Source organism: Vipera berus (genome assembly GCF_964194415.1).
Source record: "Vipera berus genome assembly, chromosome: 2".
NCBI lineage: Eukaryota > Metazoa > Chordata > Lepidosauria > Squamata > Viperidae > Vipera > Vipera berus.
This window is the reverse complement of record NC_138203.1, coordinates 236,895,509-236,913,342: the sequence shown is the minus strand read 5'-3', so window position 1 is coordinate 236,913,342 and position 17,834 is coordinate 236,895,509. Positions and strand designations below refer to the sequence as shown.

General features: G+C 43.5%; 1 protein-coding gene across 1 annotated transcript in view; it reads right to left on the bottom strand.

Annotated features, from left to right (window-relative positions):
* PLXNA1 (plexin A1) overlaps positions 1 to 17,834 on the bottom strand; it is a 408,858-nt gene that overhangs the window by 70,885 nt on the left and 320,139 nt on the right. Inside the window, exons 15-17 of the mRNA XM_081315906.1 lie at positions 15,606 to 15,742; positions 6,198 to 6,365; positions 5,115 to 5,208 (exon numbers count right to left, since the gene is read on the bottom strand). Coding sequence (XP_081172032.1) covers positions 5,115 to 5,208; positions 6,198 to 6,365; positions 15,606 to 15,742 — 399 coding nt within the window. The remainder of the gene's footprint in view (positions 1 to 5,114; positions 5,209 to 6,197; positions 6,366 to 15,605; positions 15,743 to 17,834) is intronic.

Sequence of the window (17,834 nt, the reverse complement as noted above, 5' to 3'; positions counted from 1 at the left end):
CATTTATTGCATAGGCGGTTAGGGCATGTAAACTTTAACTCACTACGTAAAACAGTGGAATTAGTAGAGGGAGTTAAACTGAAGCCATGTAGTAAGTATTTGAATTGCAATGCCTGTAATCAGGAAAAGAGTAAGGCAACTCCGGCAAACAGGATAAACAGCTTCAAAACAACTGTACCTTTGGAAGTTGTGTTTGCTGATTTAATTGGACCCATGAAACCAAGTTTAGGAGGGTCATGTTATGTTTTAAGTATATTGGACCACTACTCTCGATATGGATTTTGTTATCTGCTTAAGTCAAAGGCAGACACTTTCCAACAATTTGCAAACTGGCTGAAGTTCGTGGAGAGAAAAACAAAGAGAAAGGTTCAGTGCATAATTACTGATAATGGCACTGAATTTACAAATAAGCATTTTGTTGATATGCTACAATCAGCTGGCATTGAGCATAAACGTTCAGCCCCTTATAGGCCACAACATAATGCATTTGTTGAGAGACGTGGGCAAACATTACAAGCCATGATTAGAACGATGTTAAGAGATTCTGGCTTAACAGATAGACTGTGGGGGGAGGCAGCAAAATGTGCAAACCATGTTCTGAATATAGTTGTTAATACTTCTACTGGTAAAATACCATATACAATATGGCATGGTAGAAGACCAAACCTTGATTACCTGCACACATTTGGCACCCCAGCTTGGGTCCACATTCCTGCACAACTCAGGAGTAAAGGCCAACATAGGGCTAGGCAATTATACTTCGTAGGTTACGAAGCTAACCACAGATCCTATCGTTTCTGGGAACGAGGCACAACTAATGTATATAACAGTGCTAGTGCAAAGTTCCTTGAGCACGTTGGTTGGGATAGGTTAGAGCAAGTAACTGTTAATACTGATCCTCTAGTGTTTGAGGACTCCTCTGATAACGTAACTAGTAATGATAATGCATCTCCTGTAAATATAAAAGATGAAGAGGAGATAGGGGAGATAAAAGAGGAATCAGAGGAAGGAAAGGAGACAGAAATTCAAAGCCCTGTAATTCCTTGGCATTCAACGCGTATCAGACATCCACCTGATCGCTATGAAGCAAGTATAGTATGTCAAGTTAGTGTAGTACCTTCTAACTATGATGAGATCAGGATGTATCCTGAAAAGGAACAAGCATCATGGAAAGCTGCAATGAACAGGGAGTTGAAGTCTTTGCAGGATCTTAACGTTTATGAGAAAGCAAAACTGCCACCTGGTGAGCAAGCTATAGGTTGTAAATGGATATATAAAATAAAGAAGGGAGTAGATGGAACTATAACCCATAAGGCACGTTTGGTTGCACAAGGTTTTGCCCAAACTACTGAGGATTATGACGAAGTGTTTGCACCCAGTCTAAGGGCGACTACTTTAAGAGCAGCTTTAGTATGGGCGGCTAAAAACCAATATATGGTTAATCATGTAGATGTTGAAACTGCATATTTACATGCTCCATTGCAACATACTATTTATTTAAGAATACCACCAGGATTGACCAGTGATAGAGACCATGATTGTTGGGAATTAAAGAAAAGCCTCTATGGATTGAAACAATCAGGCTATGAGTGGAATAAATGTATAGTTAATGAGTTAAGTGCATTAGGTTTTGTAGCCAGTAATGCTGATCCTTGTTTGTTTAGAAGGGAACACAACGGAGCATTATCTTTTCTCTTATTATTCACAGATGATATTGCAATAATAACAAAAACTGAGTTAGAAGCACAAACTATCATTTCAAGATTGCAAACTAAATTCACAATTAGAAATCTTGGGGAAATAAGCCACTATTTGGGGTTAGATATTGTGAAAACGAATAGGGGTTTTAAGGTGTCACAAGCCAGTAAAATATCTCAGTTATTAAAGAGATACAATATGGAAATGTGTAAACCAGCTAAAACTCCGATGGCTATGGATTTTAAGGACACTAATGTTGAGAGTCCTGTATTTGATAAGACTATGTACCAATCTTTGATAGGAAGTCTTATGTATCTGAGTAATTGGACTAGACCTGATATTTCTTACTGTGTAAATCAATTAGCTAGGTACAACAATAATCCAACTGTTAGACACTGGCAATCAGCTAAACGAGTATTAAGGTATTTGAAGCAAACTATTCACTACTCGTTATATCTAGAGCCAAATCGTGAGTTAATCCTTACTGCATATGCAGATGCGAGTTTTGCCTCTGATACAAACAGTCGTAAATCTACCTCAGGGTTGGCTGTAATGTTGGGTGATTCTTTGATTGGATGGAAGTCTATTAGACAAAAACACATAAGCTTATCTACAATGGAGGCTGAATTTTCATGTCTATCAGTGTTATGTACAGAACTGCTAGTGTACAAACAATTATTGTTAGATATGGGTTTAAATGTAAATGATCCATTTATTGTGTATGAGGACAATCAAGCTGCGATAAAGATGGCTAGTAATGCTGCAGTAAGAACAAGATCTAAACATACTGATCTTCGTTATTTGAATGTCAGACAATGTATCAAAGATAAATTAATACAGTTAGAGTATTGTCCATCTGATGTAAATATTGCAGACCATTTTACGAAGGTACAAAGTGCTGTGAAACACAATGCTAATTGTGAAAGAATGTGCATAAGATTGTAAGAGTTATATATTATTCTACCCAAAGGGGAGAATGTTAGGCATATGGTGTTAGCCTACAATGTTGGGTTGAAAATATATTAACCATAATGCTATGTCTTTAAGTTGTTAATTGGCCAATGGGTGTGTAAGTGTTCTCATGGCCATAAGAGGAAGCTAGGAACGTAGCTTCTCTCTCTCTCTGAATTCACTGATCTCTACTGTTACTGTTTTTTGCTCTGCTGTTGGTTTACTACTGTTGTAAACCTGAACTGTGTATTGACCTCTGGACCGGTAAGAAGACTTTGTAGTTTGGATTACTCCTTGGACTGTTGCTATTGTGTATGACTTGGACTGTTTATTTTTGACTGTGCATTTTTGTTTTTACACCACCTCAAAGTAAAATACTTTTTGCTTTTAGAACTCAGTGTATTTCTGTGTGTGATTTTTACTGCTCTCAGTGCCCTTCCTTGTCTGTGCAACTCTTTGGTAGCACAAGGAGACCTCTGCACAATAAATTCCATAACAGTATATTTAAAAACAGGAACCAGTCACTATATGGAGGGGACAGTAAAGTGATCCCTTGGAGTGGTGGGGAAGAGGGGTATCTTGACAGCAACAGGCCGGGGAAATTTTCAGAACCAGGATGTTGAATGAAGTGTGGAGTGTCTTGCATTTTAACTCCAAAATGGTAACCTTACTTTTGGACCAGAATCTGTGCCAATAATTAATTTATTCAGATTCTTAAACAGCATGCAGGGCCCATGGTACTGTGGGGAATCACAGATTTAAGCCTGGCACAACTCCCATATATAGCAAGGTCACTGTCAAAGATAATTAATTCCTAGGAAGAAATGTGTATTTTCCTCCCTGGATAAAATAATTACCTATCTCAGGAGTGCGTAATCTTTTCATTGTTAACTTGTTAATTTTAAATTAATTATTAATTAAAATCAATCTGAATTGTTTAATTAATTAAATATTATTAAAATTTATAGGGAATAGATGGAAAATTTTGGGAGTTGATCCACAAATCTTAAAAGTTGCTGAGGTTGAGAATCACTGACCTAAATAATGTTAAATTTCAGGGTGCTATTATCTAAGGCAAGAGATTCTAGTGACATATCCTAGGACATCAGTTTAAGTATATCAAATCTCTTTTGAAACTATCCAACATTCAAAAATCTGGTATGAGCTTTTGCTGACTTAACTGGGTTGAAATATAACAAAGTACTGCATTTATGTTCAAAAAAAGGAGAAAATGCTTCTGGTAAGATTCCTATTTTTTCAGATTTTCAACTTATTATGAATCAGATATGCTGGTTAAACTACTGCATTTTATATTCTTTTTTCTTCATACCCTTTTAGACTTTGTTCCTATTGTCCATTCTAAGAAGATATAAATTAAACAATTACATTTCCAACTTGTTCAGCTGATTTGAAAGGGAAAGGGAAAGATTAAATTGAATAATAATTTAATTAGGTGCAATGGCACACTTCTCCAGCAAATGTACAAAACAGAAAAGGGCCAGCATAAATGAACTCAGATTATTTCAACAGAAAGTAAAACTTTAATTTCAGGAAAACCTGGATGTACTTTGTCACGTGAGATAACAAAGGCAAAAATTTGCTTAGATATCAATCTTCAAGGAAAGATTGATGAATGAACTAAATTACCATTGCCCAAACTGGAAGACTGCCATGGTTGTTGTTGTTGTTGTTATTAGTGTTATTTGCCTTCAAGTCAGTTTTTGGCAACTACTTGGACAAGTCTGTTTCAGGCTTTTTGCAAGGTTTTTTGGAGTGGTTTGACACTGCCTGTTTCTTGCAGCTGAGAGGGAGGGACTGGCCCAAGATCACCTAGCTGGTTTAAGGGAAGACCTACTGGTTTCTAGTCTGATGCCTTACTCACGTAACCAGATTGGCTCTTTGTTCTCTGCTGTGGTCAATAAACTTAACTCAAAAATAGCACTGCAAGTGCTGCTCTCAATGAAGGATATTGTTTTAAAAAGTACAAGATGACACAATATTTTTTTCTGCTATACTAGTTATGTAGATTTTACCTAACTCTTTCTGCATCACAGAACACATCCAAGACATCCTAAGTAGACTGTTCTCATTTCTCAAGCTATGAATATGAATCTTTATTTGGAGGGGCCCAACAAATTCTTTCTCCCAGCACCATTTAAATATTGACTGTAGTGTAAGATATCTGAAGTTTCCATAGTTTTTCCAAAGATTTCTGAATTATGCTATACCTGAGACAACAATGCAACAAAACAACTGAGCTTGTCAACCAAGGTAATTACATTTTTCATGAAATTCTGAAGTCTTTAGAAATATATTGTCTACTCGTCAAAAAAACTGAAGGCAGACTTTTAATCATGGCTGCTCAGAGTTGGATCCCAACTCTCTGAATTCCAGATCAGAATGTGCATCCCTAAAACAACCAGAGATTATTACATTGAGTTAAAGCTAGGTGAAGGTTTACTTACATTCTCCTTCTCAGCACTGCCGTACTTGGCTCGGATTCTGGGTGCTTTGATAGTGGCCAGGTTGGTGCCTGTCACAGTCAACAATGTCCCACCACTAGGAAGCAAACAGAAGAGGTCAGTTGAAGCTCCTAATGAAGAGAGTGCAGGCAGCCTAACCCAATGAAACAAAGCATTCCTTTTATCCCAACATTTTGCAGCTCCGTGTTCTTTTAACTTCATGCTGGGAAAAACAATGACTTTGTGAGTTACTTTAGGCAATGATGAATAAAAACAAATACTCTGAGTTCCATTAATCTCCACAGCATATCAAGGATGCCCAATGTCAAGCTTTGACTCTTAAGAAGAATAGTTCTTCCTTTTTTCCTATTACAGTACAATCTTACAAATGAGTAGTATAGGGCTTACTCCCAAGTAAGATAATATCAGGTCTTAATAGCATTAATTGATGCCAAATTCCAGGCAGGAAATACATTATTCCTTCCAGTGTTTATTTTGGAATTCTGCACTGAAACCAAAAGCTAGATACAGAAGGATATATTTCACAGACATTATTTGAATTCTTTTGATATTGGTCCATTAATTACCAGTATAAACACAACAAATAACATGGTTTTTACTTCAAATCTTACAATTTCATTTTCATATTGATATTTTGTGAGAAAACCTATGTAAAAAAACAAAGGTCTATTGTCCCAAATGCTTCAAAAAGTACATCTTTATTGTGAGAAAGAGATATATACCATAACAATACTTCATAAATATCTCCCTGAAATATTCCTAACTTATTAAATAAATACAAAACAGATAGAAAACCTAACATTTGTAGAAATTTCTTTTGACTCTTGGTGTTAACTTCAACCAAGAATTAGATATGCAGAATGAAGGGTGACAACAAATATTCAGCATTTTATGTCCAACTGACATATTATAGCTACCATGCCTTCACCTTACAGTACTGATTGAAATAGCTTAGGAAAAAAGTTATAATATAATGCAGTTTTCTCTGTGAAACATAAACTGCATAAAAACTACATCAACAAAAATTGGATAATTTTATTCTGAAATTATTTGCTTCAATTTTACCTTCTGATGCTCCATTCAGGATCTATCTTTTGAATTGTAGGATCCTCAGTATAATAATATGTAACATCAGAACTGCTAAGCACAGCCCGGTTTATATGAATGAGGATGGCTGAACTACCTGGAATCTGACCAGGTGGGGTCCTACATTGGATTTCACCAGCATTTCTCCTGTGGGACACAGGGGAAAAGGGGGAAAAATGAAAACAATGTCATTTGCTAAGTTTAAGACAGCACACATCTTTTCCATGGCTATACCATGATACCAAACAAACTCCATTTGTACCAAGCAGGCAATTTGTTCACTTAAGGCAATCCATCATCTACTTTTCATCTTCACTGTCAGTTAATGAAGCCAGAACCTGCTCACTATCACCTCCCAATATTTACTGTCAGTCAGGTTTTTGCAAAAACAAATCAATAGATAAAACTGGTTCACTGAAGTATATAAGTAAGAATACTAATAGCAACATGACTAAAGTGAATAGGTCTTTAATGACATTAATAATTGTGAGTCTACATATGGGTGCTAAGCAGAATTATCATCTTGCACAGGCAGCCTCAAAAGAAAATGCAAATAGAAAATACATCATTGAGTATCTAAAAATGGGATGGCAGTAGCCTGAAGATCTCTAATCTAATGCAGCTGCGCGAGTTGTGATGGGAGTCTCCCAATACTCCCGTGTAACGCCTCTTCTCCGCGAGCTGCATTGGCTTCCAGTTGCCCTCCGGGTGAGATTCAAGGTGCTGGTGATGACCTATAAAGCCCTAAATGGCATGGGCCCAGATTATCTTAGGGAGCACCTGCTGCCAGCATAAACTTCCCATCGTCCTGTGCGCTCCCATAGGGAGGGCCTCCTTAGGGTGCCGCCGGTCAGGGAGTGCCAGCGGGTGATTCCCAGAGGGAGGGCGTTCTCTGTGGGTGCACCTGCCCTATGGAATGACTTACCTGTGGAACTCCAGACCACCCCGACCTTTGTTCGTTTCGTCGGGACCTGAAAACTTGGCTCTTTGATCTATCTGGCCTGGACTGAGGGGTTTTAAGTTTTAAACTTTGTTTTAATTTGTTGGGCTAGTAGTTAATTAAATTTATTTTAATTCTATTTCTATTTTAACTTTTATATTGTTTTTTAAACTTTGCCCTGTAAACCGCCCTGAGTCCTTCGGGAATAGGGCGGTATATAAAACAAATTAAATAAATAAATAAATAAATAAATAAATAAATAAATTTATCACTGAGATTTATATGGCTGACTACTTAACATGCAATTCAGGGTATAACATCAATTAAAACAAACAGAAATAACAAACATTTTAAAGACAGCATATAAGTCCCTTAACACTTTCAAGATTCATATGTTCATTCAGTTTGCATTGGCCTATCTCAACAGGAAAACAACTGGATGTTTTCTTAATTTCCACCAGCAATTTTGTACTAACAGTTCTTATTATATGATGGGATATAATTGAAGGGATAAATATTTATTTATTTATTTATTTATTTATTAGTTTTTATAAACCGCCCTTCTCCCGAGGGACTCGGGGCGGTGTACAGAGGAAGGAAGGTATACAGACCGAACAATAAAATAATAAGAAACACTAATGAACATAAACTGGGACCCCAATTAACGTTATCATGCCAGGCCAGCCTGCTGGAATAGGAAAGTTTTTAAGTCGCGACGGAAGGTACGGAGGTCAGGGGCCATCCGGATTTCGGTTGGTAAGGTGTTCCAGAGGGCTGGTGCACCCACTGAGAATGCTCTCCCCCTGAGGGCCATCAGCCGACATTCCTTGAGCGGTGGCACCCTGAGGAGGCCCTCTCTGTGGGAGCGCACAGGACGGTGGGGTGCTGACATCGGCAGAAGGTGCTCCCGTAGGTAGTCCGGACCCATGCCATGTAGGGCTTTGAATGTCATTGTTAGCACCTTGAACTTCACACGGAAGGCAACCGGAAGCCAGTGCAGCGCACGGAGGAGAGGTGTGATATGGGAGTATCGGGAGGCTCCCAAGAGTGTCCGTGCCGCCGCACTTTGCACCAGTTGAAGCTTCCGAGTGGATCTCAAGGGCAGCCCCATGTAGAGAGCGTTACAATAGTCTAGGCGAGATGTCACAAGGGCATGGGTGACTGTACGTAAGGAATCCAGGTCCAGATAAGGCCGTAGTTGGCGAACTAGCCGAACCCGGGAGAAGGCCCCCTTGGTCACAGCTCCAATGTGGTCTTCCAGGGAGAGCTGCGAGTCTAGGAGGACACCCAGGTTGCGGGCCCTATCAACAGGGGGAAGTAACTTGTCCCCAATGTTAAGCAGTGGGACGTTCTGAATCTCCTGGCTTGCCGGTACGTACAGCCATTCAGTCTTGTCCGGGTTCAGTTGAAGCCTGTTTCTCCCCATCCATTCCCGGACCGCTTTCAGGCAGCAGGACATCACGTCTAGGGCATCACTGATATTGTTAGGAGTTGAGATAAAAAGCTGGGTGTCATCAGCATACTGATGGTACCCTACTCCAAAACTGCGAATGATCTCACCCAGCGGTTTCATGTAGATGTTGAACAGGAGAGGCGAGAGGACCGACCCCTGAGGGACTCCGCAAGCGAGAGGCCTCGGGGTCGACCTCTGTCCCCCTGTCAGCACCGACTGCGAGCGACCCTGGAGAAAGGAGGAGAACCAACGCAGAACCGTGCCTCCCACTCCCAGTCCCCTGAGGCGTCGCAGCAAGATACCATGGTCGATGGTATCGAAAGCCGCCGAGAGGTCTAATAAGACTAGGACAGAGGAATGGCCCCTGTCCCGGGCTCTCCAGAGATCATTCATCAGAGCGACCAATGCCGTCTCCGTGCTGTAGCCCGGCCTGAAACCCGATTGGTACGGGTCTAGATAAACCGCTTCATCCAGGATCTGAGGAAGTTGGTGCGCCACCACGCTCTCAACAACCTTCGCAAGGAAGCGAAGATTGGAGACTGGACGAAAGTTATTCAAAGAGGATGGGTCCAAGGTGGGCTTCTTGAGGAGAGGTCTCACCACCGCCTCCTTCAAGGCGGTGGGGAAGTGACCCTCACTCAGAGAAGCAGAGATGACCGCTAGGAACCAGCCTCGTGTCGCCTCTCGAGCTGCATAGGCCAGCCAGGAAGGGCACGGGTCCAGTAAGCATGTGGAGGAGCTCAACCTTCTCATAATCCTGTCCACTTCCTTAGGAGTTACAAGATCAAATTCTTCCCAGATGACGTCGACAAGACTGTCCATGTCTTGTTCTTCCATCTCAGCCCAGTTGGAGTCCAGACCAGTTCGGATCCGAGCGATTTTATCCAGCAGATATTGACCAAATTCCTCGGCTCGACCCTGCAAGGGTTCCTCCCTCACCTCTTGGTTTAATAGGGAGCGAGTCACCCTGAACAAGGCAGCCGGGCGATTATCTGCGGACGCGATGAGGGTGGAAAAGTAGTTGGATTTTGCCACCCTTATCGCAGCGAGATAAGACCTGGTGAGGGTTCTTAGTCGCAATCGGTCGGATTCGGATCGACTGGACCTCCAACGGCTCTCTAGGCCCCGTCTCCGACGCTTCATCTCCCGGAGCTCCTCGGTGAACCATGGGGCTCGCTGGGATCTGCGCCGGGTCAGAGGCCGCAAGGGTACAACTCGGTCCAGAGCCTCCGTGGCTGCCTTTTCCCAGGCTTCCACTAAGGCTTCCGCCGAGCTGTGAGCAGGGGGTGCATGCGAGTCCCTAAGCGCTGCCTGGAACTTATCAGGGTCCATTAGGCGCCTAGGGCGGTACCATCTGACTGGCACCGTGCACCCACGGTGGGGGGTGGCAAGGGGGAAGTCTAGCCGCAGGAGGTGGTGATCGGTCCATGACAGGGGCGTAATAGTTGTGGCACCCCCACCGACATCATCACGCCACCGTCCAGACAAGAACACCAAGTCTGGGTTGTGGCCTCTCTCATGAGTCGGCCCAGAAATTATTTGCAACAGGTCCATGGCCGTCATGGAAGCCATGAACTCCCGAGCCAGTTCGGACGATCCTCCCAGGGACGGTAGATTAAAGTCGCCCAAGACCATGAGTCTTGGGAATTCAACCACCAACCCTGAGAGGACATCGAGTAGCTCGGGTAGGGCCGCCGCTGCACGATTAGGTGGTAGGTACGCCAGCAGCAGACCCAACTGCGCCCCTGGGCCGAATCTCAGTAGGAGAGACTCACACCCGACCATCTGAGGGACGGTGGTCTCTCGCGGGCTAAGGGATTCCCTGATGATAACTGCCACTCCCCCGCCCCTCCCATGAGCCCGGGGCTGGTGCAGTACCTGGAAACCTGGCGGGCAGAGGTCAACCAGAGGAACACCCCCCTCTGGGCCCAGCCAGGTTTCCGTGATGCAGGCCAGGTCCGCATGCTCACTCTCCACTAGGTCACGAATGAGGTGAGCTTTGTTAGCTGCGGACCTTGCATTCAGGTAGACCAGCCTTAGCATGGGAGGGTGCGCACCTTTGCTCCCGGGTCCTCCGGGGGAGAACAGAGGGTCGGAGCGTCTCACCGCCTGTACAGAGCGGAGATGACACTCCCGGTGACGATACGGCCCTCTGTCTGTGCACCTTCTGCCATTCCCCACCATCCTAGGGATGGGACGTTTGTCAGTACGCCACTGGGTGTTATCGGCGACTGGTCCTCGTTGTTCGCCGTCGCGGACGGCCGTGGGCCTGGCATGCGTTATGGTGGCTGGAAGGGGTGCCTTTCCCGCGCAACCATAGTCTCCTCCCTCCCCCCTCCCTAACCCCACAAAAAACTTAACTAAAAACTTAATCAGGGGCTTCTTGTTGGGCTTATGCTGGAGGCCCCTGACCCTGCCCGGCCATCTCTCAGAGGCCCAGTGGTTGAGCCCGTCATCAAGATTGGATGTGATGCAGGCGGGTCGCACCCAGGAGAGTGGGGAACCCCTGAGGGCGTGCAGTGCTATGCTAGAGTATTGAACAAGCATAGTCATAGGTGGTTCCGGGAAGGCTGTCCCCTGGATGGTGAATTGCAGGAGGGTCGAGTCGGGTAGGTGCGTATCTGGATCGTCGCCCTGCCACTGCCACTTGGCCGGGCGAACCCCCAGAAGCAGGCCACTCCTCATCCTCTCACGATGGGTTGTGTCTCTGCTTCCGGAGGTGGTCCAGAACGTACTCTGGGTGAGGCATACCCCATAGAGCTCTCACCTCTATGGGGTAGCAGGTGTAAGGCCCAGCCACTCTGCCACTGTGGCTAGCACCCAGGCCCGTTATGTCCTGTGGGGAGAGAATGGGCAAAGATAGGTGAGAGTGGGCAGAAGGCAGGATGGAGGGATCCATTAATTGGCGTCAGCTCCGGTGGTTCAGCCGCCCCAAACAGTTCCCTCCCTGATCCTCTGGGCGTTGTTCCCGGCCACAGTTCCATGGCCCCTATTGGTTGAGGACCGTCCAGAGCGTGGCCTCCCAGAGGTACGGGAGTCCCTGGTGTCATGCCCCTGGTGTTGCCGTCTCCGATCAAGGTGTCTCGAGGAGGTGGCTCGGGCCGTCGCCTCCATTGTCCAGCGTCTCCTTTGGTGTGAATCTTTCGGAGGCACCGCCGTCCAGGGGCAGCCCACGGTGGTCGAGACGCCGCACCGCTGTTACTAGCGTCTCTGTCAGGGCCTCTGTCAAGGCCCCTCGGAGGACGGTCGACCAGGGCCCAGAGCAGCTGCCTCATCGCCCATGTCTTCGTTGCTGCCGCTACCGTTGTAAAGCTGGTCTGCGGCGTCTCCTTGAGGATTGTTGCAACGGCCGTAGCGGTACAGGGGGCGGGTCGAAGATGCCACGCCGTCAGTGCTACCGCCGCTGTCAAGGCCCCTGGGTGGCGAACGACTAGGCCTGGAGAAGCAGTCCCGGCCGCGGTCGTCTTCGCTGCCGCCTCTTCCACCGCCCAGCTGATCCGCGGCGCCTTCCCTGATCCTCGGTGACGCCGCTGCTGCCCGTTGTTGCTGCTGTTGGTTTCGTTGCCGGCGCCTCCGCCGCACAGCTGATCTGCGGAGACGCCGCCCTTGCCCGGTGATCGGCATCGGAGGAGACCGCAGACCAGGGCTCGCTGGGCTCTCACCGCCGAAGATGCCGCCGCCACCCGGGAGCCGGTCAGGGGCAGAGCAGAGCCTTCGGCCCCTCCTGTATGGCTGCGAGGGCTGCCGTGGTCCAGGGCTGTCGTGGTCCAGGGGTGGGCCTCTCGACGCCGATGCCGCCGCCTCCGCCACCCAGCTGGTCCAGCTGGTCCGCGGCGTCTCCGTCGATAGTCCGGAGACGCCGCCGTCCCCGGGAGCCATCCTTTCCGCCGGGGCCTCCGCCGCACAGCTGATCGGCGGAGGCGCCGCCCTTGCTCGGCAGTTGATAAGCGGCAGAGGCAGGGCGGAGGGTGCTGGCTCCGTTTATAACGGTCGCCAGCGGCCCAGGCGGCGGGGCAGGGATGTCCTGGCACCCCTGCAGTTGTTTCGGGAGGCAGCGGGCGGCATAATTACCCAGTTCATTTGCCCGAAATTCTTGCCCCACCCCAGGGGTCCATTGACGGCCCTGGGGGGCTCCTGGGGGGACGCAATATTCAATATTGATTCTTTAAAAAAAAGTTTACAAAGGTATTTGAAAATGAAGAGTATGGGAAGACTTATATAAACAATATATTTATTTATTTACCTTATTTCCTGGAAAATGTGAGCTTCCATGTTTTTAAAGAGAAAAATACTTGAAGAGCTGTATGTCTTTATACAAGGTGTAAGGTAAAAGATTTTCTGCTATCTTATTTCAAAATATACTGGGAGCAAGATACTTTAGCTGTTGCTTGCAAATCCTGGTGGGCAGGATCTAAAATACCTCAGTTCAATTTGAGTGTCTGCTGAGGAACCATCTAAATCTGATACCCTTGTCAAATCAATACTTATTTGTTATGTTTTGTCTCCTAACAAAGTTATCTAAGTACTGGTATAATTCTCTAAAGGGGACTAGCACCAAAAGACCAACAGATTTTCTAAAAATATATTTTCTCAACTATAATTCAACAGTAACTAACCAGGCTGAAATTGGAAAAGGGCATAAACCTGTTTCCAATAACATAAAATACATTGGGAACACAACTTAGAACATGAAACAAAACAAGGAATTGGGCTTATAATGAATGATAATCATCTTTAATTGCTTTAACCCAGATTGCGACCACATCAAAATTGAGTCCCTGTTTTTTCCTTAAAATCCCAAATGACTGAAGTGGTGTAGGTTCCATTAGAATAGAAAGGTCTAAGAATCACTGAATACGTGGCAGATGCCTTATTAGCAAAATACCTTAGGGAAAACTATGATCGAGAATGCTGAATATTATCTTCCAATTCTGTAACCTGCTCCAATTTATCACAATCTAAATCTCATGACTGTGGTTTATTACTCTTCTCAAAAACCAATACTTTGGATTTAACGTAACTAATATCACAGTACTTTGAGAATTTAATTAATAGGTGTTTAAGGATGAGGTTATGTTGACCCTTGACCAGAAGAGCAATAATAGAATAGCAAGAAAAATCCTCTTCCTCCGACATTCCTTTCAGTCTAATAGCAGTAAGAACTAGATTGATTCTGACCCATCATCTTTTGGCATTGGAAACTGGAAGAGAGCAGCATAGAAAGAATAGATTCCTCTGACCTCTTCCAAATTATTCTTTCTGAAATCCACCCTGTGAAACCATGTTAGCTGTAGATGGTGGACTATTTATCGTTTAGATTTCTAAGGCCACCTAATTCAACAGCAACCCTGGACCGTTGTAAGATTGGGGATTCTTCCTCTAATAGCGGAACTGGCAAGCAAGAAAAAATGGTCGGTCCAGAAGTTCACTAGGCAAGGAAACAGCAGCACTGATTCCACAGCTGGTGGACATGGGACCTAAGCAAAAGAAATGAACCAGAGACTCATCTTTGATAAAAGTTCTCAATGGATGCAAACATTTATTGCTTCTCCCTCTTCAGAGAAGGGTGTATAAGAAAGATAATTTAACATTGTATCTGATTTGCCTATGGAAAGATATTTTAAACTTATAAGAAAATTGGGAAATCCAATGAATGTTAAACTGGAAGACGTCCTTGCAGAGCGGAGCACGCTAAAAAATACAGTTAAGTACAAAGGAAAATAAACTGAGGGGAAACAGAAAAATTGCAAAAAGGCTAAAATTGCAGTGCTACTGTAAAGATGTGGAAGACTCCTACATAGGCATCAAAAGTATCTTTTTCTCTACTTAAGAAGCATAGATAGAAATGCCCAGTTGGTGCCTTGTTTGTTATAGAATCTCACTTATAAGAAGGACAGAGATTGCAACCAAAAAGCCGAACTACTAGTAAATTGTAATATGAATTCAATAGTATGTCATGAATTATCAGTTTCAATGGTTCAATTTCCTTACAGCAATAAATTTAAATTTACACATGGATACAGTGTGGAATGGACATCAGGATTTCCTTGAGAAAATTCCAGGCCTGGCTGTCTTTTAAACAGTTTATGACAGGTTTTCTACAAATAAAATATTAATCTCTCCATCTGGTCCTTCCCCACCCACTCCCTCTAATCTCCTTAGGAAGTTCTGCTAAAATTATCAGTTAATGTAAAAAGAAAATAAAACACACACAGTCCTTGAAGCTGGCATAACTCTGGAGCATTCTCCATCACGCAGCGGCTGCAGCGATTAAGGCTGATAACCAGTAATTACTGTACAAAAATATTTAAAGAGCCGCTCCATTATCATCCCTAATCTAAAAATTATCCACTTCATGGCTCAGGGACTTGTGCTTTTTATAAAGGTAAAGGTAAAGGTTCCCCCGCACATGCGTGCTAGTCGTTTCCGACTCTAGGGGCCGGTGCTCATCTCCGTTTCAAAGCCGAAGAGCCAGCGCTTGTCCGAGGACGTCTCCGTGGTCATGTGGCCGGCATGACTAGACGCCAAAGGCGCACGGAACGCTGTTACCTTCCCACCGTAGTGGTCCCTATTTTTCTACTTGCATTTTTACGTGCTTTCGAACTGCTAGGTGGGCAGAAGCTGGGACGAGTAACAGGCGCTCACTCTGTTACGCGGCACTCGGGATTCGACCCGCCAAACTGCCGACCTTCTGATCGACAAGCTCAGCGTCCTAACCCACTGAGCCACCGCGTCCCTGTGCTTTTTATAAGGAAAAGGAAATCGTTCTTTGACCTTTCTTCTTCTTCTTCTCTTTTTAATGAACCATGAAAAGAAATTCCACAAGCTAAACTGTAATTTTTTCTTGGCTCCTTAGGAATGTTATCTTATTACACATCGTACACATGTTGAAACCCAGTGCATATATGTAATTGATTAGTTCAATGCATTCAAGCCATTCTTCTCTCTATGTAGTGCCTGATGACCATTTATATCCCAGACCAAGAAAGCTCACCCTGAAAAAGCACATGGTTGTCCTCCAATGGTTACTGTGATGTTACTTCCTGCATTGAGATGTCTTCCTCTAATGCTAATCCAGGTACCCCCAGAAAGAGGCCCACGATCTGGGATGACTTGTGAGAAGGTAGGAACCTGTCAAAGGGAAGCAGTCCATTCACAGCCTTAATGCACAAGCATAACAAGAGGAACTATGAAAAGACTTATAAGCAAAAAAGTAAAAATTCTTCACAACTCAGGCACTAGGGGTATCACATTGCTGTGATGCACAGTTAAACTCAGAACATAAAATCAATTATGAGGGTATCAGTGATAATTCAGTGCTAGTTCACATACAATTATTTTCCTATCCTTTTCTTATCGTTTGCACTTGTACACTTTCTCAATCAACTAGTTCCTTTGACGTTCATAAGATAAAATGTATAATAATTATAAAAAAAAATAAAGCAGGAGACTAAAGGAATAATAAGGTTATAATTAAAAATTAAAAACAGATTAAACTGGCTAAAGCTCAGCATTTTAAACAAGCAAGAAATTAAAATATCGGGTAAATATATCATAATTGTATACATTTGCACATGCACATATATTACAGTGCCTGACAGATAGGCAAATTGATGCTTTTCAAATGTTTTAGCTGTAAATGCCATCATTCAGGGAGAAAAGCTTCTTCTACTAGCCAGAGAACACCTGTTTAACAATAAATGTTGTACGGGACAATTTTAGTAACTGACAAAAGATTCTAACCAACCAAAGTCTCATTAGTTGCTTCACAGTTCTGAGTAATTTTAGAAACGTTGCTAACAGCAGATGCCAAGCTCTAAATCAGTGAAAAGAAACAGTCCATCCTTGAGATACCACTGTTTAAATCTTGATCTTGTCCCATCTAGATTAGTTAATGACTGCTCCAGTCCTATTTATGAGATTGGAAGCCTTCTTAGTTAAAAATCACACAAGAATCCCAGTTTGAGCAAAAATGTCTTGAATCAGAATAGAGCTGGGAGGGACCTTCAAGGTCTTCTAGTCCAACCCCCTTCTCAAGCAGAATACCCTATACCATTTCAGACAAATGACTGTCCGGTATCTTCTTAAAAACCTCTAGTGATGAAGCACCCACAACTCCTGATGGAAAACTGTTCCAGTGGTTAATTGTTCTCACTGTTAGGAAGTTTCTCCTTAATTCCAGGTTGCTTCTCTCCTTAATTCTCATAGTTTCTTGTCCTGCCCTTTGGTCCTTTGGAAAATAAGTTTGACCGCCTCCTCTTTGCGGCAACCTCTCAAATAGTGGAATACTGCTATCATGTCCCCCTTAGTCCTTCTTTTCTCTATAGACTAGCCAAACTCAAATCCTGCAACCGTTCTTCATATATTTTTGTCTCCAGGTCTTTAATCATCTTAGTTGCTTTCTTTGCACTTTTCCCAAAGTCTCAGCATCTTTTTTCTAATAATCAAAATTCATCTGGTAGTGTGTATCCCACATTTTTCTAGTTTAGCAAGAAGTAGGTTGTGGTCTACTTTGTCGAATGCCTTAATGAAGTCTAAGTGTACTATGTCCACAGCATTTCGCTGGTCTACAATACAAATTTAGTCACTTTCTCAAAGAATGAAATAAGATTGGTTTGTCATGATCTATTTTTAACAAACCCATGTTGGCTTTTAGTTATTACTTTGTTTCTAGATGTTCACAGATCTGTTTTTTGTTATCTTTTCCAGTATCTTCCCAGGTATTGATGTTAGGCTGATTGGTCTGTAGTTTCCTGGTCTTTTTTTTTCTTTTGAAGATGGGGACCACATCAGCTCTTTTCCAATCCTCAGGTAATTCCCTGGTGTCCTAGAATTTTTGAAAGATATAGTACAAGTATAGTATAGTTCCTTCAGAACTCTGGGATGTAATCCATCAGGTCCTGGTGATTTATATTCGTCAAGATCAGATAGGCGTTCTCTAAATGTTTTCTTGCTTATTTTTATTTCTAGTCTAGTTAGGTTTTTGATAGGTTGGGCTATAGTTTCTCTTTGCGTGAAGACTGATGCAAAGAATGAGTTAGCAGTTCTGGTTTCTCTCTGCTGCCTGTTACTTCCTTGCCATCTTCTCTCTTAAGTGGACCTACTGTTTCCTTGCCTTTTTTCCTGTTATTTATATGTTGAAAGAAACTTTTTAAAATTATCTTTGATTTTTGTTGCAAGTCTTTGTTCATTCGGAACTTTTGCTTTCCTGATTTCATCTTTG